At 42.9% G+C, this 21,250-nt stretch overlaps 1 protein-coding gene across 1 annotated transcript in view; it reads left to right on the plus strand.

Annotated features, from left to right (window-relative positions):
* Positions 1-3,061, plus strand: part of LOC310782152 (uncharacterized protein) — a gene marked incomplete at its 3' end in the record, with an annotated part of 54,463 nt that extends 51,402 nt beyond the window's left edge. Inside the window, exon 6 of the mRNA XM_083642843.1 lies at positions 2,915-3,061. Coding sequence (XP_083498969.1) covers positions 2,915-3,061 — 147 coding nt within the window. The remainder of the gene's footprint in view (positions 1-2,914) is intronic.
* Between the last annotated feature and the right edge of the window lie 18,189 nt (positions 3,062-21,250).

Genomic DNA, 21,250 nt, shown 5'->3' on the forward strand with positions numbered 1-21,250 from the left:
GAGAGAGAGCCAAAAATGAATGGTTAAAGTGACAGCTCTATCGAATTTCACAAAAAGCCGTTTATCTCTGAATATTTGTTCTGATGCTAAAACCATGCTGTATTCAACTGATAATGCTTACATAACTACTAACTCTACAAACTAACTCTTTTAGACAGAGAAAGTACACATTCTATTAGTACTTTTGAGATATTGTATGTTCACAAACTCCAAGCAGAAAATAATCCTCGGCGCTTGTAAAATGAGCCACAATCCTCAAAAAAACGGCTTGGCAGAAGCTACCTACAGCAAGAAAAAAACGGCTGGCAGTCAATGTGTTAAATGATCCTCTATCTTTCCACTATGACTTAACATGTCACATTTACACCTAATAATATTCCATAAAACACAGATTACAGATTATCAATCTGTAATGGATGTAAACATCCTAAATCTCCTCAGTATTTTCATCTGATCTCTTCCCAGCCCCGAGGGAATCAACAGCCATTGCAGTAACGTTAACTACGACTCTTCTCCTGGTTATCATTCTCCTCATAGGCCAATTGGTCTTCCTATGGATTAGGTGAGCAATTATGTTTCACTGTGGTTATGTTCACTTGGGCATTTAAAATACAATGTGTTCATTTATACAGTTGTTCATTCATTCTCCTAACCAGAGAGAGGAGGGCCTCCCAACAACCATCTGGACCTGGAGGAAGACCAGACAACAGTCTGCAGGTGAGAGGAGGAACTAAACAAGTCTGTGGTTAACAAAAGTTTATGGGAAAGCAAATTTGGATTCAGCATGATAATCTTCACAAACGTGAATAACTTTTATGACTTTTGGAACGTAAATGTATTTTTTTCAAACACGATTTTTAGAAAACGCTTCAAAAGGCATAAAAGTTATTCACGTTTGTGAATATTATCCTGCTGAACCCAAATTCGCGTTCCCATAAACCTTTGTTAATCACAAACGTTATTATGCATTAAAGTGAAATCCCCATTCTAAAACCCCATAGACTTTTCCACTGACGAACCAAATGGCGACGATTTCTGGATAAAGCCTACAAAAATATGTCATCACTGTGGTACTCTATTTGGGCAATCACCTAATTAAAAAATGTGGCTCCGTCAGGTCACCCGCACGGGTGCTCTTTACACTTCCTGAAAGTTTCAGCACGATCGCACGCAAAACGCCATAGCTGTGACTGGCCAGACTTCTTGAAACAGACAGAGCCCACATTGACAAATTTATACCGTATATAGATGATTAATTGTTGACATCCCTATTACCAAGTATTACCAAGTATGACCATGTATTACCATGTATTACCATGTATTACCATGTATTGCCATGTATTACCATTGTATTACCTGTATTTCAGGTGTGCTGTCATGTCTTGTGACCTTGTTAAACTTAATATTGTTTGTTGCAGATTCCTCTCTCTGCTCCAGCCTCCACATCCCAGCCAGACTCCACTTACCAGAGCCTCAGTCCAGCCTCCATGGATCATCAGGACCAAACATACTCTACTCTGCCACCAGACTCCACTTACCAGAGCCTCAGTCCAGCCAACATGGATCAGAACCAAACATACTCTACTCTGCCACCAGACTCCACTTACCAGAGCCTCAGTCCAGCCTCCATGGATCAGAACCAAACATACTCTACTCTGCCACCAGACTCCACTTACCAGAGCCTCAGTCCAGCCTCCATGGATCATCCGGACCAAACATACTCTACTCTGCCACCAGACTCCACTTACCAGAGTCTCAGTCCAGCCACCATGGATCAGAACCAAACATACTCTACTCTGCCACCAGACTCCACTTACCAGAGCCTCAGTCCAGCCACCATGGATCAGGACCAAACATACTCTACTCTGCCACCAGACTCCACTTACCAGAGCCTCAGTCCAGCCTCCATGGATCAGAACCAAACATACTCTACTCTGCCACCAGACTCCACTGACTAGAGCCTCAGTTCAGCCACCACGGATCAGGACCAGACATACTCTATTGTTAGACAAATGAGTAGTGGAGTGCTGAGATGCTAGAGTTTGTAGTATACGTGTATTTGATTCAATATTCAAGATATTTGAATAACCATAATAAGTAATCAGATTACAAAGGAGGCATTTGACTTAGTGCAAGTATGCAGCACAGCAGTCACATCAACAGTAGAACAACCTTATAGAACAATCCAATTATAAAGTGCAAAGTCCTTTAAAGTGACATATAATGGGGGAAGGGGGGCAGAGGTAAAGTCCTGATTTGTGGGGGCTTATGGGGTCTCATTGAAGATGCAGATGACAGTTGGAAAGAAAGTTTTCCTGTGTCGAGAAGTTCTGATACTGCCAGACTTCTGCCATGAGCGAGGGCTTTGAGGAGTTTATGGCCTGGGTGGGAGCGGTCGGCCATCATTTTCCAATGAAACCGTTTCAGAATTTTTTGTGTGTTTGTATAAAATGTTCTGCACTTATTTCCTGTTGAAACAGGATGTTGGGTCCGGTCAAAACGTGGGGAGGGATCATTCAAAAGTGTCATCATCATCACTCAGTTAGCCACAGAAAGGCAGTTTTATTGGATGGGCCCGGTGGAGGAGTAGGACTGTTCAAAAATCTGTATTGTTCAATTTCACACAGGCTCCGCCCCTAGCAGGGCCTTGTTGCTACAGCAACTCCTACGAGTGGATCAGCACACTGAAATGTGCGTGTATATACTCAGCCAATCAGGATGAGCCTACTCAACCCCTATGGAGCTGCACCGTATAAAATGGTGCCGGTCTCACTCACCACCAACCACTTTTCTTCAGCACCTGGTGAACAAGTTTGCCATCGTCTGGAATCAACAGCATTGGATAGATACCGCCCGAGCCAACAGGGCCTACATCAACAGAGAGGGCAGCGTGTGATCCACACCACTGTTGAAGGCTGCCAAGGACCTGTGGTGCTGGGCCACAGAGCACCTCTGTCCTCTCAAGGCGCTGCACTGCCTGGGCCTGGAGAACATGCGGGCCAACCTCATGTCGAGAAGCGCCCCCTGGAGGATGAATGGATTTGAGACGCTCACCCGTTAGGGGATGGATGCGTTTGGACACGCTCCATGGCCATAAAAGCTGCCTTGGGGTATGCAGTTTCTTCAGGAGCTCCACACTTTTATGCTTTTAAACTTTTGAATGGCAGTTTATCTCCTTGTTATGGTTTATTTAGTCATTTCCTCTTCTTTATATTCACTTTTATCTGTTTACATCTGTGTTTAGTTGCATGTTTGTTTTCTTATAGTATCCATTTATCCCCTGGATTACCTTTTATTATAATTTTTTTACCATTTTGTATTCATTCATGTGTATTATTCAACTGTTTTATATATTTGATTGTGAAAAATTCTGCATCATTGTTTTTATTGTATGTAAAGTGCTATAAAAATAGTTTTAAGTGAGGAAGCAAGGAATCAAATTATGCAAACTATTCACCTTATGTAGCCCCGCCCACTTGACCCAGTTGTGTTATGATTTCCTGTTCAAAACACAGTCAGTTTTACCTGGTCACTAGTACTGTACTGTCACAGGAAGTGTCAACACAATAGGAAGTAACTGGATGACCCCTGTGTTGGAACGGTGAATAGGCCTGTTAATGATTTACTCCCATAGATTGTAAATATATTAAAACTTCACTGTGCATAGTTTGTTTATGTATATTTTAAGATGAAATACATGACTTGTTTATGACATTTTTTAGAAGCCTATTTCATTAAGTAGTAATAAAGACTAAAAAGATGTTTGTTTTCTTTTTTCACTCCCAGCTCTTTGTCCTATGACTCACTGCTTGAATGATAACACACAGCACTAAACAATATGTTTAAGACTTGAATAGAGTTTGTTGTTATTGTTATTGTACTTGTCCTATAGACTGTTATTAGCTTATTGTTTTTCTCCATCTTCTCAATTCCCTGTGATAATACTGCAGCCATGAAACTTTGCACTGTGGTAATTAGACCCACCAGAAATACGTATAACCGCCGTCAGCCTGATGGTGGTGCTATAATTAAAGGGTGGGTTCCCAAAGTGGGGGTCGGGAGCCCCCGGGGGGTCGCGACTCGCTGGACACTGATGGGGGGTTGCGAGATGATTTCCAGAATGTGTGAAAAAATTGACCTATAATGTGTGAAGTACAGAATGTGTGAAATACAATGTAAAAACTATTACAAATAGCACATTTTAAGCATAATTGTTAGGTTTAGTTTGTTTTATTTACTCTATTTAGTGCATGTGCGCACAAACGTTTGTATGCTTCAACCACCTCCGGGGGTAGTGGTCACCAGCCTCTGAAGCACCGTTATTTGCGGGCTGAAACGTTTGTGGTTAAAAGGCTGTACCTCCCACAACGTCTACCACAACTTGTGTAAGACGAGATAAGTTCTAGCACTGTTTTTTTGCTTTACTTATTCACTGGGAGTCTCACTGAGAGCAATGCTCTCTATTTCAGGAGTGCCCTGTTCACATTCAAACCTGGTGCCTGACCAGTACAACCAGTCTGCTGCACAATGAGCAGCTGCAGTGCAGCAGTTGGGGTTAAGGGCCTTGCTCAAGGGCAGCTCAGTGGTGGTAATGAGGGAGGGGCAAACACTGCTTTTCACTTTCCCCACCCAATTGTTGCAATTCCTCCTGATCGCCTGTAGAGGTCACTCATCATTAACTTAAAGTCCCAATGAGAGTCTTGAGAGCATCTAATTGGGGCGGCACATGAAGCAGGGAGGGATTAATCAAACCAACCAATGAGATCTCTGCTATCTGAATGTGAATTTTCTGATCCTTACCTGTTGGTGGCGCTGTCTATGTTTCACTGGTCCTCTGGCTCTTTGGGGCCGATGACGAGGTACTGGGAGCCCAGCTGCAGGTTGAGGCCGTCTCTGAGAGAGAGAGAGAGAGAGAGAGAGGGAGAGAGAGAGAGAGAGAGAGAGAGAGAGAGAGAGAGGTGGAGGAAGAAATGTATGAGGGGGGGACACATTTAATGTTAATTCATATTTTTTTGAATGTTTTGCATAACATTTTATACCATAGCCTTTATTGAGCAGGCTATTATTCAACTGTCCAGCAATGTGCTGCGAAACCTACATGCAAACCACAACACTTAGGTATATTTATATTGTTCTAGCATTGTCTTTATCAGAACATGTGTTATCATGATGTATGCATGCATTTCTTCTGTCTCTGTCTCTTTTCTATATAGCTAGAATGATAAAAAATCAGTTAATCAGTTTGTAAAACAACAAAACTAATTTCTGCTAATAAACATGATGATTAACTGACTGCTTTCCTGCATGTTAATGGTGTAAAGAGGAAGGAAGCTTTGTTTTATTTTTAATACAAGCTTGTTACCACAGAAGACCACATCCTGCTTCACAGTGAGTCCTGTCACATACATTGTGTTTAATGTCTTATCTTATGTCTTATTGCTTAACATTTAACACACATTCCAGCAGCCCTCAACCAGTGTTATTATATTGACAAAGTAGGCTACTTTCTTTTAAAAGTACCATGATTTGTGTTTTGTTGTTTAGTGAGAATATGTGTGACTATTTGTAGCAGATATCTCCTCATTTCTCATGGCAGATTTGCCAAATTTCAGTCAAAATTATTATTTTCTCATCATCTGTGCCAAACTCTACCTGATATCTGAAAACGCCCACTAGTATTAACCACAAGCACACAGCACACACTGTAGCGAAGCTTTTGGGCTTGCCTCGTGAAGTGTGCTGGATCGTGTATGAGGGCTCACGCGCTGTGGTCGATCAGAATCACAGAGATGGAGATAGGGACCGACTGGTCGGTCCTGGGACGCGGTTGAATTACCACTGTTGACCGGTCTGGGTGTAAGGCAGTCGATCACCAGGGCCTGGCTGGTTGTAAGACAGCAGGGGTTCAGTTCGGGTCCGCAATGGGTTGTGCTAATGGTTGACATTATTAACACTTTGAGTGCCACGGCCCTTGGGCAAAAGGTTGCTGTACTGTGCCACATAGGCCGCAATGCATTTTAATATAGCCATATCATTTTTTGTGTTCCTCTTATATGGACAACCAATAGCCTCAATGAAACTTTGAACCCTTCTGTTTCATTAAAAAAAAACTGTGTTTATAAACCGTTCCATTTTGGAAATACACCCCTCTGAAAAAGAGTGTTTTCGACCGAAAAGAGCATGCTGAAATTAGTTTCTGAGATAATCACATCTTTATGTTAGAAAGGCGACAGAATGAATTCTGCTTTGAGTTGAACAAAATGCTATAGCTGAAATGAAAGGTTAGAATGTCTAGTTTACCTGCGGGAAAAGTATGTCAAAAGAATGTTTTGTTTATTTTCTAAAAATATTAGTAAACAGCTTGGTCTAAAATCAAAATGCTCACTTTCCTGGGGTCATGCTGGATATTGAAGTCCATATTTCCACAAAGAAAGAAGATATCAACTTTTTTTTTTTCTGGATGAAACTACACATTCTAAGCTTTCATTTTTTGTGTAACATTATAACAATATTCAAACACAAGATTTCCTGCATTGTTTTATTTTCTTGAAAAGAACCTTCACAGGAGTTGGAAATGAACACATGCTGTATATTGGAGCCAAAAAAAGGTCACGAGCGATGACATCATCACTGCTGACATCACTGGACACTTGTACCGATGACATCATCCGAGCCTATGACATTGAGGACAGTTATGACATCAGCAGTGATGTCATAAAAGCTTCCATTTGCATCACTGTTATAGAAAATATTATTGTCTTATACTATAATCAATGGGCCGTGGCCTCTCTGGGCGTCCCCCTGTCCGGACAGCCATATTCAGATGACCTGTATGGCCTACGTGTGTCACCCTGTCCACACACCATGTTTACAGACCTTTACCAGAGTTAGCACAAAACATACAGATCTTTTATAACTGCTGCTTTGAGATGTGGGGGCGAGTCATCTTCCTGGTGCGATCGTGAGTGCGTCTCTCTCGAAGTGGGCTCTTTTCAGCAAATATAATAATAAATATAGCCGCAAGCGGCGATGCGGGGTCCAAGCTTCCGGTGACTTGGGGGGTGTATGTCAGATAATATAGACACTGAATTGCACATTTAGTCAGAGTTGGTATGTGCACGGTTTTTGACGTGCATGCTGTTTTAGGGCAGAATAATAATAATAACGAGGTGAGTGATGACTGCACAAGTGTGATTTAAGCTGTGGTGATGGGGGCTTTATATAGTACCAGGAGAAGGGCATTTATGATGTCATTTATGATGTAATTTATGATGTCATTTATGATGTCATTTATGATGTCATAACTGACGTCGTCATAGAGAAGGTGACAGTCTTGTGACATCACTGATGATGTCATCTATGATGTCATCTATGATGTCATCTATGATGTCATCTATGATGACATAGTGTCAAAGTTTAAACATTTATCATTTCAAGACGGTTTCACGTATCCAAATTCTTTATACAACTTTAGATCAGGGAAGTCCAGAGATGACACAGAAAAAGTTTGGGCTCATTCGGGCAAATGGCCTAGGACGAGTTCGTTTTTTTTTTTGGAAAATCTAGCAGGCTTAAATGGGTGTGAGTTATGGGTCAATACGCAAAAGGGTCTGTTATAGCGCCACCATCTGGCCAATATGGCTAATTTTTTGTCTCTGAGCAGTGGGGCACATTTCCAACCTATGTGCAAGGTCTGGCTACTGTAGCCCTTACGGTTTTTGACGTGCATGCTGTTTTAGGGCAGAATAATAATAATAATAATAATAATAAACATTACAGATACAATAGGGATCCACGCACTTCGTGCTTGGACCCCTAAATATAGCCGCAAGCGGCGATGCGGGGTCCAAGCTTCCGGTGACTTGGGGGGTGTATGTCAGATAATATAGACACTGAATTGCACATTTAGTCAGAGTTGGTATGTGCACGGTTTTTGACGTGCATGCTGTTTTAGGGCAGAATAATAATAATAACGAGGTGAGTGATGACTGCACAAGTGTGATTTAAGCTGTGGTGATGGGGGCTTTATATAGTACCAGGAGAAGGGCATTTATGATGTCATTTATGATGTAATTTATGATGTCATTTATGATGTCATTTATGATGTCATAACTGACGTCATCATAGAGAAGGTGACAGTCTTGTGACATCACTGATGATGTCATCTATGATGTCATCTATGATGTCATCTATGATGTCATCTATGATGACATAGTGTCAAAGTTTAAACATTTATCATTTCAAGACGGTTTCACGTATCCAAATTCTTTATACAACTTTAGATCAGGGAAGTCCAGAGATGACTAGGGGTGTCACGATACACTCAGTTCACGATACGATACGTATCACGATACTGGGTTCACGATAACGATACGATACGATACGATTTTAACAATATTTTTTTTAACTTGAATAATGATAATATATGACTGGAAAAGTAGTATTTTATTTGAAATGCACAAATACAAAACATGCTGTTGTGGGAAATTGTTATTACAATAACAACTAGAAAAAACATGAGATTGGAGATAAGGCTTATCTTGAAATAGAATGAGTTACACCGTCACTTAGATTTACTTTGAACTAAAAGGTTTCTCAGCAGTATAAATTCTCATTATGCATCTTCAGTTTTTCTTCAAACTCAAACAACAAGACTTTTCTTAATCTATTTTTTATGCATCTTCAGTTTTTCCTGTCAAGTAAACAGTTTTGCCAGAAACTCAATTGAATGGTTTCTCTCCTGTATAACTTCTCATGTGTCTCTTTAGAGACTTGTTCAACTGAACTACTTTCCACACATTGAACTTCAACAAACAAAGACGTTTCTTAGTCTATTTTTTGAAGAAAAAAAAAAAAAAAAAATTTTTTTTTTTTTTTTGCGATATGAGATTTCATCTCAACGATACATATCGTGACGTTTTACTATCGCGAAATTTCGTGGGACGATATATTGTGACACCCCTAGAGATGACACAGAAAAAGTTTGGGCTCATTCGGGCAAATGGCCTAGGACGAGTTCGTTTTTTTTTTTGGAAAATCTAGCAGGCTTAAATGGGTGTGAGTTATGGGTCAATACGCAAAAGGGTCTGTTATAGCGCCACCATCTGGCCAATATGGCAAATTTTTTGTCTCTGAGCAGTGGGGCACATTTCCAACCTATGTGCAAGGTCTGGCTACTGTAGCCCTTACGGTTTTTGACGTGCATGCTGTTTTAGGGCAGAATAATAATAATAATAAACGGAACAGATACAATAGGGATCCACGCACTTCGTGCTTGGACCCCTAAATATAGCCGCAAGCGGCGATGCGGGGTCCAAGCTTCCGGTGACTTGGGGGGTATATGTCAGATAGTGCACATTTATTCAGACTTGGTATGTGCACAAGTAAACATATTTGGTTGAGATCCGGTGACCTGACGGTTTCCAAGCAGCACTAGTAGTAGTAGTAGTAGCAGTAGTAGTAATTCTACCTTAAGAGACTACACACAACGCCGACCAAGCTTTAACAATATTTATTGAATGTAAGATTTAACAAGATTTATTGAATGTAAGATTGTCTTTGGCGGAGAGCTCCTTGGCCAAAAGGGGAATCAGCCACGTGACCGGGAATCGGCCACGTGACGGATGATCAGCCACGTGACGGCGGACCTGCCATGGATTGGCAGGGGCGTCGGAACCCTCCCCCTTTAGGAAAGGAGCCTTCACCTGGTGGTACTGGGGTGGAAGCCGGGGAGGTGGTGGGTTGACGCTGCAATGCATAGGAGACAAGAGCAATAGACAGGTAGGAGGGGCACTCCTTTTAACCAGACCGCTTGGACGAATGGCAGGCTGTTATTGGATAATTGAATGTGATGACGTAACTAGTTCCGTCTCTTGGTAGAACTTCCGTAAACTCCCATTTCTACCTTAAGAGACTACACACAACGCCGACCAAGCTTTAACAATATTTATTGAATGTAAGATTTAACAAGATTTATTGAATGTAAGATTGTCTTTGGCGGAGAGCTCCTTGGCCAAAAGGGGGATCAGCCACGTGACCGGGAATCGGCCACGTGACGGATGATCAGCCACGTGACGGCGGACCTGCCATGGATTGGCAGGGGCGTCGGAACCCTCCCCAAAAATGTAATTTGACAAGACTTAGAGAAATGTAATTATGGACTTACCAGGGCAGTGCTGATGTGAGCCTGATAGTTAAGTGGACACAGGCTACTTTAGTAGACAGAAATGAGAGTGAGATTAAGGTACAATGCATGGAGTGAACAGGCCACCCCAGACCACCAGTAATTGCAAATTAAGTTTAACGATGGATTTTACCTTTTAAAAAGCCATGGATTAGATCGGCAGTAATTGCAAGTCGAATTATGATTATGAATTTTACCTTTTAAGAGTCATGGATTTCTGGGCCTTGAGGCCGGAGGTAGGATCAGGCCTCACGTGAGAGGCATGAGTGCCAGAGGACCGCCTTCCCAGGAGTTTGGGATCCCGGTACCCCTGCATGATGGATATGGTTGCTGCTCCTATTCTTAGGGAGTAAGAAGAGTAACAGTGGGGAGGAAGCCCACAGTGTTTCAGCAGGGAGGGCAAGTGAGAGAACCAGGTGTTTGAGGAAGACCTGGGGAAAGGGGTACATGGTTAGAGGAAACGAGACCGAGAGGAGCAGGATCTCCAGGGTGATGGAAGAGTAGGTGCGCCTTGAACCTTTGAGAAGTAGGCAAACCGAAGGGTTAGAGCAGGGGTGGGCAACTGTTTTTCATGGGGGGCCACATGAGAAACCCAGATTGTTGCCGGGGGCCGAACAAATATTGTCACGCCGTAACCCATGGATGGGCAACTTTGATGATAGAGAGGGCCACAAAAAAATGTCCTCGCTACCAGTTTTTGCTGAGGGCTGAACGGCGCCAGCGCGAAACATTTTGGGCATTTGAAGCCAGGTTTAGAGGAATAACTCATTTTAAATTAACAGTTGTCATTATTGTTGTCTCACTGATTAATGTCATTATTCAGTCTTAACCACCAATATTTGATCCTTTTCTCACTCACTCCTATGTCACCACCCGCTCTCCCTGCAGGGCTTGAAATTAACTTTTTTGACCACCTGCCAATATGGCTGCTAGATTTTAAAGTTACCAGCCAATTCGAATTTCCACTAGCCGAAATGTTTTTCTTGAAATAAACCAGAATATGAGTGGGTTACTTTAAGCTTAAGTATCAGTAAGTGGCCCGGGATTCTCAAAGCCTGTGTTGAGGGTCACACAAGAACAAAAATGCACTCTTGAAGCTAAATAAATCCAAAACCAACAAGTTAATTATTTAAATTTCTACTTCAATGTAGAACAGTCATTTCTTACACATGAGATTACTTTTAGCCTTTTAGTCATAAATATTATTGAAATATATTCCATATTCCAGACTGAAATGCTATAACAGAAGAGTATTGGCCAGAATGACATGAACATTTGGACACTTATTCAGCGGGTATCTTGCATGTTGCATTCAGGTGCACTGTAAAAAAAAAAAAAAAATTTTTTTTTTTTTTTTTTTTTTTTTGCAATTCCATCGCGGGCCACACAGGGGGCGCCCGCGGGCCGCATACGGCCCGCGGGCCGTATGTTGCCCATGTATGGGTTAGAGCATTGCCTAGGGAAAGAAGGGTCAAAACAGCGGGTGAAGCTAGGCCTAGGATGCCGGGGGTTGCAGTTTGCTAGATTCAACAGACACACACTATGACGACAGAGACAGACAAGGGGAGCACTGGCAACAGAAAATGTGATGAGTGATAAGGAACTGGAAAACTGGATTCGCCCTGGAAAGCTCTGAATTGAGGCAGGAACAATGGCGACTCTCGTGTACTGTTTGGATGAGGCAAGGTGATGCTCTGCTGAAGCCACTGGCTGTGACCGGGGATATGCTTTGCTGAAGCCACTGTGCTGTGACCGGGGAGGAGTGCTGGAGCCACTGTGCTGTGACCGGGGATAAGCTTTGCTGAAGCCACTGTGCTGTGACCGGGGATAAGCTTTGCTGAAGCCACTGTGCTGTGACCTGGGAAGCTTTGCTGAAGCCACTGTGCTGTGACCGGGGATATGCTTTGCTGAAGCCGCTGTGCTGTGACCGGGGATATGCCTTGCTGAAGCCACTGTGCTGTGACCGGGATATGCTTTGCTGAAGCCACTGTGCTGTGCCCGGGGATATGCTTTGCTGAAGCCACTGTGCTGTGACCGGGGATATGCTTTGCTGAAGCCACTGTGCTGTAACCGGGGATATGCTTTGCTGAAGCCACTGTGCTGTGACCAGGGATATGCTTTGCTGAAGCCACTGTGCTGTGACCGGGGATATGCTTTGCTGAAACCACTGTGCTGTGACCAGGGATGTGCTCTGCTGAATCTACTGCACTGTGACCGGGGAATGAGCTCTGCTGACCTGACCAGTTATGCCTGACAGAAACCCGTGTGATACTGCACTGCACCTTAAAGCCACGGTGGACTGGGAGGAGCACCTTTTGTTTATGATCGAGACTGTAGTTTCGTATACATTTGCAATACCAGAGTGAATCTTGTAGAGGAAGATCGATTCCCTACTGGGAGGAAGTGGGGAACTCGTGGTGCCACTTTTCTGCGCCATTCACCTCTAAAAATACCCCCCAAAAACCACTGATGGTGCCACATCAGTGATCTCTTCTTTTGAAGAGAGCGTTCACCCAGATTACTGATTCGGCCTGCTTGCTGAAAAGGAAAGAACACCATTTAAGTAAAGAATAAACCATACAATTTGATGTGGCATATGAGGATTACATGCCTGAATGCCAGCTGCTGAAGCTGGTTTATTAATGAATTGAGTGAAAGAACCTCTACAATGATGCACATCGTGAAGCCATTAGCATGTGAGCTTCTCATGCAGACAAGAATATGAAGGCAAGATATGACACTCTTTATGCTTTAAACAACTGCCCTGGTGCCATTTTGGCTTGAACCAAAGGGGGACCACTAGGATGATCATAGCGACATGGCATCCACTCAGAGGTGGTCTTCTATGAACCAAAATTTCAGATTGCTGAAGTTGCAATTGAATGACACTTCTTACAGATTTCTGGCAGGACAGCATTCTGCCTCGCTTGAAACAAAGGCAGAGCAGCTTCTCCTCTTTGACTGTTCAGACCTGATTCCGTCCGGAGCATGTTATAAATATAGTCACGTTATAGACAACTAACCAATGCTGGTGGCCCTTATGGGAACAATGATATTCGAAATGGTTAAAAGTTATACAATTTGGTCATTCAGTGGCATTTTACCGCCATGAAAAGTAATGTTAGCTGCTGCATTAGCCACAATGGCTGACTACCCATGCTGCATTACATTATCCAAACACCCGAACGGCTCACGTTGCTTTTTAATGCATAAAACGAAGCCGATATACGATTCACATTGAAGAACACCACGTGTAAAACCACCGTAACGTAACGATGTACCAAAATCCATTTAATTGAGGCCCCGCAAAAGCAGGTTTGAACCCATAGAGGGCACCTTGTGAAATTGATGAAGATTGTAGAATATCTAGCAGTTTGGTCTCAGATGTGAAATTCTGGCCAGAATTCTAAACAAAAACCCCCCCGAACCCATATATATATATATTGGTTAAAGCTGGAAAAATTTTGGGTTAGTTAGAAACATTGATGACATTATAAACTGCTGAGGCAAGATAACGCACAATTTTAGAATGCAAATTTAGAAAATGAACTTGCAAATGTGATGTGATTCACTGAGAATGTAGCCTATGAGCTGCTTGCTGTAAGGAAATATAATACAATACCTGCAAGGATAATTGTTATCACATTAATGACAGATAAACAGCAAAATCTGAACCGTGATGCCCGTGTTACGGTGCAATGCAAAGGAACAATGATCCACATCATACTGCATTTAACATGTGCCTTGTGAATGCTGAAGTAAAGCAATGAACTACATTTCCCAGCATGCTTGGTGCTGCTCTGGTCTCTGGGTAATCACGTCACCCGGAAATGCAAGCTGCGGTGTTTTGAAAGAAATCCGTGTTAAAAGTTGGAATACCTCGCTTCTGCGTGAGGGAACTTTGCATCTGGCAGCCCTGGATTAGCCAAAGCAAGGAGTTTGGAGGACTGCTACTCTGGCACTAGGCCTAATGGATCTAAATTTATTACTTTTGCCTGAAAGCATGCAGCGGAAGACCGACCGAATGTGTCGCATCTTGCTTTGCTATACACTCTTTGGCAACACTAAACCAGCCCCGCGCATGCGCAGTATAGCATGGAGCCGGTGGCTAGCTGAGTAGCTTGCGCGCTACTTAGCATAGGCCAGAAAGTTTACAAGGGTTATACTTTATCTAAATGACTAGATTTGGACCAATAGATTGGATGCATAGGAGAGGAAACATGTTATGAAAAAGAAAAGTTGGCTGGAAACTAGGACTACAGAGGCATGTTGTTAAACTCGATTGGAACCGGGAGAGGAACGCAGCCGCAGCAACATGGACAGAGTTGCTTGTTGGCTGGAAACGTTAAATGCGCCGCAGCAACATGGACAGAGTTGTTTGTTGGCTGGAAACGTTAAGTGCGCCGCAGCAACATGGACAGAGTTGCTTGTTGGCTGGAAACTGATACTACAGCCGCCGCAAAATGGATTTGCTTGTTGGCTAGAACTGCCGCAGCAACATGGACAGAGTTGCTTGTTGGCTGGAAACGTTAAATGCGCCGCAGCAACATCGACAGTTGCTTGTTGGCTGGAAACGTTAAATGCAGCCGCAGCAACATGGACAGAGTTGCTTGTTGGCTGGAAACGTTAAAGGATGGGTTTTCCGTGGGGAATATGAATATATATTAAATCTCACGCCCCTAAGGTTTTCGAATCCGTTGAAATTTTTGAAATTGGAGGTTTACTCACAGAGATATCAACCGAAATCCACTCTGTGTGTGGGGGGGGGTGGTGGGGGGGAGGTGCGGGTGCGGGGACTCGAAATACTACATTTCCCACAATGCACTGGGCTCGCGTGGCCTTCGTTTTTATGCCCACCCCTCAGGCATTTGGCTGATATCAAACTCCAGTAGGTGGCGGTAATGCACATATATGTTTGCCAACCGCCATAAAACTCAAAGAAGAAGAAGAAGAAGGCTTCGACAATAATATATGGAGAGAAGAAGAAATAAATCGAAAATAAATCGAAAATAAATTGCCTCCAAATTGCACCACATTTAAACTGAAGTATATATGTCGGGAGATGTCTTCATAAAAAAAAATTCATGCATTTTAAGGCATTTTCGTAGGAGTTACGCGCATCTGATGTTGTAACTATTTTCTGTAAAAATGTGTAAAAACGGGTACATTGCTCAGCGTTGATTTCGTTACTTCAACCCACCTACTACTAGATGTAAAATTTGACGAGCTTTCCAATGCCGCCAGTCCCGTGTCGATTAGTGCTTCCGTTCCCGAGATAATGGTCTCTTTGCAAGGAACTATGGGAAGCTAATATTAGCTACAGCAGGCTAGGCGGTTGGAAAGATGGCTGCCTTTTGGTTTTTGTCAAGGCCTCTGAAGGGGCGTGGAGGACCTCTAGAGGCGGGACCATGGCCAACAACAGTTGTAGTTCATAGGTGCACGACTTCCGCAAGGCGGACTTAGGCCAGATGACGCGAAACGCGTCGGCTGGCCCAAAAAATATGTGAGAGATGCTTGATATCTCTGGGAGTGAAGCTCCAATTTCAAGAATTTCAACGGATTCGAAAACCTTAGGGGCGTGAGATTTAATATATATTCATATTCCCCACGGAAAACCCATCCTTTAAGTGCGCCGCAGCAACATGGACAGAGTTGCTTGTTGGCTGGAAACTGGGATTACATTGTTAAATGCAGCCGCAGCAACATGTACAGAGTTGCTTGTTGGCTGAACCAGGGACAAATGTTTGTTTGATACTACGTGCATGTTTTGATGATCCCCGATTGCACACGGGAGGGAAGCGGCCACTGTTAGCCGGAACAGATTGCTCTGGGATTGCACATTAAATGCAGCCGCAGCAAATGGATTTGCTTGTTGGCTGGAACCTGGGACTACAGAGACATGTTGGACAAATGTTTGTTCGATACTACATGCATGTTTGATGATCCCCGATAGGACTCGGGACCCGATTAGACACGGGCAAATTTGATTATCCTGATTGGACTTTCGTGACTTATTCTTTTAACTGATTAACTATAGACCACAATATGAATTTAATGATGCAAAACCAACATGAATCAGTGCTGCAATGCAATACGATGTTTCCTCCAATTGAATTTTAAACAATTTACCCAATAAATTAATCAGCATTTCGTCCGACATTTAAGCAGCAACAGGAATGTAAACCAAAATGTAACCCATAATCACCGACCATTGGAGTCTCTAGAATGAAACTGAGTAGAGGTTTTTGGTGCTTCTGGGTGCTTCTGCCTTCTGTGCTTCTGGTTGTTTGACTGACTGACTGAGTGAGTCAGCTGGTGAGTGAGTGGCTTGTTCCAGGTGCTCTCAATCTCGTGGTAATGAGCGGCCATTTTGCTGCTGCATTTTTTGGGAAGTGTAGTCTGCTGGTGCAGTGTTGAATGTGAGTTTAACTCGAACCGACTGCTCTAGGATTACACACCCAACATGAATGAGCGCTTCTCTGCAGCGCGATGAAAACATTAGCGTTTAGCGATAGCTACCCACGATTTGGGTTTGCTACATTTGTGAATGAGGAAAACAGCGACTGAATGCTTGAGGGGAATCAAGCTCAAGACTGACTCACGTATGCCCAGACCGATCAGAGCTGATCTGACTTGGAAGTCAGACCAAGTGGAGAAGTCGACAGGAGAGGAGAGCCTTGAGCTAGGGCGGAGGGACGTCAGTGGGTCATCCGACCTGGAGCTGGTGAGTCTGACATGCTTTGACGCTGCAATGCATAGGAGACAAGAGCAATAGACAGGTAGGAGGGGCACTCCTTTTAACCAGACCGCTTGGACGAATGGCAGGCTGTTATTGGATAATTGAATGTGATGACGTAACTAGTTCCGTCTCTTGGTAGAACTTCCGTAAACTCCCATTAGTAGTAGTAGTAGTGTTGGTAGTAGTGGGAGTGGTAGCAGTAGTAGCAGCAGAAGTACTAAGAATAGTAGTAGTAGTAGTAGCAGCAGCAGCAGTAGTAGTGGTGGTTGGCTGTTATAGCGCCACCATCTGGTGGATTGGTGTAATTTTTTCCTCTGAGTAGTGGGTGATGTCTTGAAACTATGTGGAAAGGTGGGTGATGTGGGGCGTATGGTTTCTGAGATCCACACACTTTTAGGGCAGGAAAAGAACAAAAGCAAACACACAAGTTTAGACATTTATCATTTCAAAACGGTTTCACGTATCCAAAATCCTTTAATAACTTTAGGTCGGGGTAGTCCATAGATAACCCAGAAAAAGTTTCGTGTGATTTGGCCAAACAGTCTAGGAGGAGCTCGCAAAAGTAGGTTTTTTATCAAATTTAAAATGGTGGAAAATCTAGGCACACGCAAATGGGCGTGGCCTATATGGATAGATGCATATTGATCCAAGGAATCCAGGATAAGTGAAATTTTGAGTATAGGACACACGGTTCAGAAGATATGGACCATAAGGCGAAATGGTCTGTTATAGCGCCACCATCTGGTGGATTGGTGTATTTTTTTTTCTCCGAGTAGGGGGTGACCTCTTGAACCTATGTGGAAAGTTTAGGTGATGTGGAGGGTATGGTTTCTGAGATCCACACACTTTTAGGGCAGAAAAAGAAGAAAAACAAATAAACAATATAGCCGCAAGCGGCGATGCGGGGTCCAAGCTTCCGGTGACTTGGGGGGTATATGTCAGATAGTGCACATTTATTCAGACTTGGTATGTGCACAAGTAAACAAAGTTTCGTTGAGATCCCGTGACCTGACGGTTTCCAAGCAGTACTAGTAGTAGTAAAAGTAGCAGTAGTAGTAATAGTAGTAGTAGTGTTGGTAGTAGTGGGAGTGGTAGCAGTAGTACCAGCAGAAGTACTAAAAATAGTAGTAGTAGTAGTAGCAGCAGCAGCAGTAGTAGTGGTGGTTGGCTGTTATAGCGCCACCATCTGGTGGATTGGTGTAATTTTTTCCTCTGAGTAGTGGGTGATGTCTTGAAACTATGTGGAAAGGTGGGTGATGTGGGGCGTATGGTTTCTGAGATCCACACACTTTTAGGGCAGGAAAAGAACAAAAGCAAATACACACAAGTTTAGACATTTATCATTTCAAAACGGTTTCACGTATCCAAAATCCTTTAATAACTTTAGGTCGGGGTAGTCCATAGATAACCCAGAAAAAGTTTCGTGTGATTTGGCCAAACAGTCTAGGAGGAGCTCGCAAAAATATGTTTTTGATAAAATTCAAAATGGCGGAAAATCTAGGCACACGCAAATGGGCGTGGCCTATATGGATAGATGCATATTGATCCAAGGAATCCAGGATAAGTGACATTTTGAGTATAGGACACACGGTTCAGAAGATATGGACCATAAGGCGAAATGCTCTGTTATAGCGCCACCATCTGGTGGATTGGTGTACTTTTTTTTCTCCGAGTAGGGGGTGACCTCTTGAACCTATGTGGAAAGCTTAGGTTATGTGGAGGGTATAGTTTCTGAGATCCACACACTTTTAGGGCAGAAAAAGAAGAAAAACAAATAGACAATATAGCCGCAAGCGGCGATGCGGGGTCCAAGCTTCCGGTGACTTGGGGGGTATATGTCAGATAGTGCACATTTATTCAGACTTGGTATGTGCACAAGTAAACAAAGTTTGGTTGAGATCCGGTGACCTGACGGTTTCCAAGCAGTACTAGTAGTAGTAGTAGTAGTAGCAGTAGTAGTAATAGTAGTAGTAGTAGTGTTTGTAGTAGTGGGAGTGGTAGCAGTAGTAGCAGCAGAAGTACTAAGAATAGTAGTAGTAGTAGTAGCAGTAGCAGCAGTAGTAGTGGTGGTTGGCTGTTATAGCGCCACCATCTGGTGGATTGGTGTAATTTTTTCCTCTGAGTAGTGGGTGATGTCTTGAAACTATGTGGAAAGGTGGGTGATGTGGGGCGTATGGTTTCTGAGATCCACACACTTTTAGGGCAGGAAAAGAACAAAAGCAAATACACACAAGTTTAGACATTTATCATTTCAAAACGGTTTCACGGATCCAAAATCCTTTAATAACTTTAGGTCGGGGTAGTCCATAGATAACCCAGAAAAAGTTTCGTGTGATTTGGCCAAACAGTCTAGGAGGAGCTCGCAAAAGTAGGTTTTTGATAAAATTCAAAATGGCGGAAAATCTAGGCACACGCAAATGGGCGTGGCCTATATGGATAGATGCATATTGATCCAAGGAATCCAGGATAAGTGAAATTTTGAGTATAGGACACACGGTTCAGAAGATATGGACCATAAGGCGAAATGGTCTGTTATAGCGCCACCATCTGGTGGATTGGTGTATTTTTTTTTCTCCGAGTAGGGGGTGACCTCTTGAACCTATGTGGAAAGTTTAGGTGATGTGGAGGGTATGGTTTCTGAGATCCACACACTTTTAGGGCAGAAAAAGAAGAAAAACAAATAGACAATATAGCCGCAAGCGGCGATGCGGGGTCCAAGCTTCCGGTGACTTGGGGGGTATATGTCAGATAGTGCACATTTATTCAGACTTGGTATGTGCACAAGTAAACAAAGTTTGGTTGAGATCCGGTGACCTGACGGTTTCCAAGCAGTACTAGTAGTAGTAGTAGTAGTAGCAGTAGTAGTGATAGTAGTAGTAGTAGTGTTGGTAGTAGTGGGAGTGGTAGCAGTAGTAGCAGCAGAAGTAGTAAGAATAGTAGTAGTAGTAGTAGCAGCAGCAGCAGTAGTAGTGGTGGTTGGCTGTTATAGCGCCACCATCTGGTGGATTGGTGTAATTTTTTCCTCTGAGTAGTGGGTGATGTCTTGAAACTATGTGGAAAGGTGGGTGATGTGGGGCGTATGGTTTCTGAGATCCACACACTTTTAGGGCAGGAAAAGAACAAAAGCAAATACACACAAGTTTAGACATTTATCATTTCAAAACGGTTTCACGTATCCAAAATCCTTTAATAACTTTAGGTCGGGGTAGTCCATAGATAACCCAGAAAAAGTTTCGTGTGATTTGGCCAAACAGTCTAGGAGGAGCTCGCAAAAGTAGGTTTTTGATAAAATTCAAAATGGCGGAAAATCTAGGCACACGCAAATGGGCGTGGCCTATATGGATAGATGCATATTGATCCAAGGAATCCAGGATAAGTGAAATTGTGAGTATAGGACACACGGTTCAGAAGATATGGACCATAAGGCGAAATGGTCTGTTATAGCGCCACCATCTGGTGGATTGGTGTATTTTTTTTTCTCCGAGTAGGGGGTGACCTCTTGAACCTATGTGGAAAGTTTAGGTGATGTGGAGGGTATGGTTTCTGAGATCCACACACTTTTAGGGCAGAAAAAGAAGAAAAACAAATAGACAATATAGCCGCAAGCGGCGATGCGGGGTCCAAGCTTCCGGTGACTTGGGGGTTATATGTCAGATAATATAGACACTGAATTGCACATTTAGTCAGAGTTGATATGTGCACAAGTGTACCAAGTTTGCAAGTAATATGTAGTAAGTAGCAGTGGTGGTGGTAAGCCAAATGGTGGCTGTCAAAGAGGCTTATTAAGCAATGGACTTTTTCTAGGCAAACTGTCATAATTTCAAATCCTAGCTTCCTGATAAGCTTAGATGTGTTAGCCATGAGGGGACAGCTTACTGAGGTGTTGCTTTTGTGGTGTTCCGAGTCCATTGGATGAAGATAGTGTGCTGCTTCTACTGTACACTTCTGATCATGGTTATAGATGTGCTCAGTGAGGAAAGGATTAAACAAACTGTTCCTGAATGGTGATCTAAGTAATTGGTTGTCACAATGAAAAGCCAATGCTTTTGTAGTAGTGATGGTAGTCATAAATCTGGTCTGCATAAGCACAAGGCCAGAATTTGAACCATTTGTCTTGAAATTAATGTAAAATCCTAACTATTACTAGATACTCCACATGGTACATTCATAGTGTCTCGGTATAGGTATAACAAGATTAATATTCAGGTTGTGTAAATCACCCTTCAAGTCAAACTGTTAGTGGCTTAATAGGTTATTAGTTAACAAGTTACTTGTCTGTTATTCAGATGTTTTAAAAGGGTAAGCTTGGGCACAGTGGACATCTACAA

Source organism: Poromitra crassiceps, assembly GCF_964638095.1.
Source record: "Poromitra crassiceps genome assembly, chromosome: 9".
NCBI lineage: Eukaryota > Metazoa > Chordata > Actinopteri > Beryciformes > Melamphaidae > Poromitra > Poromitra crassiceps.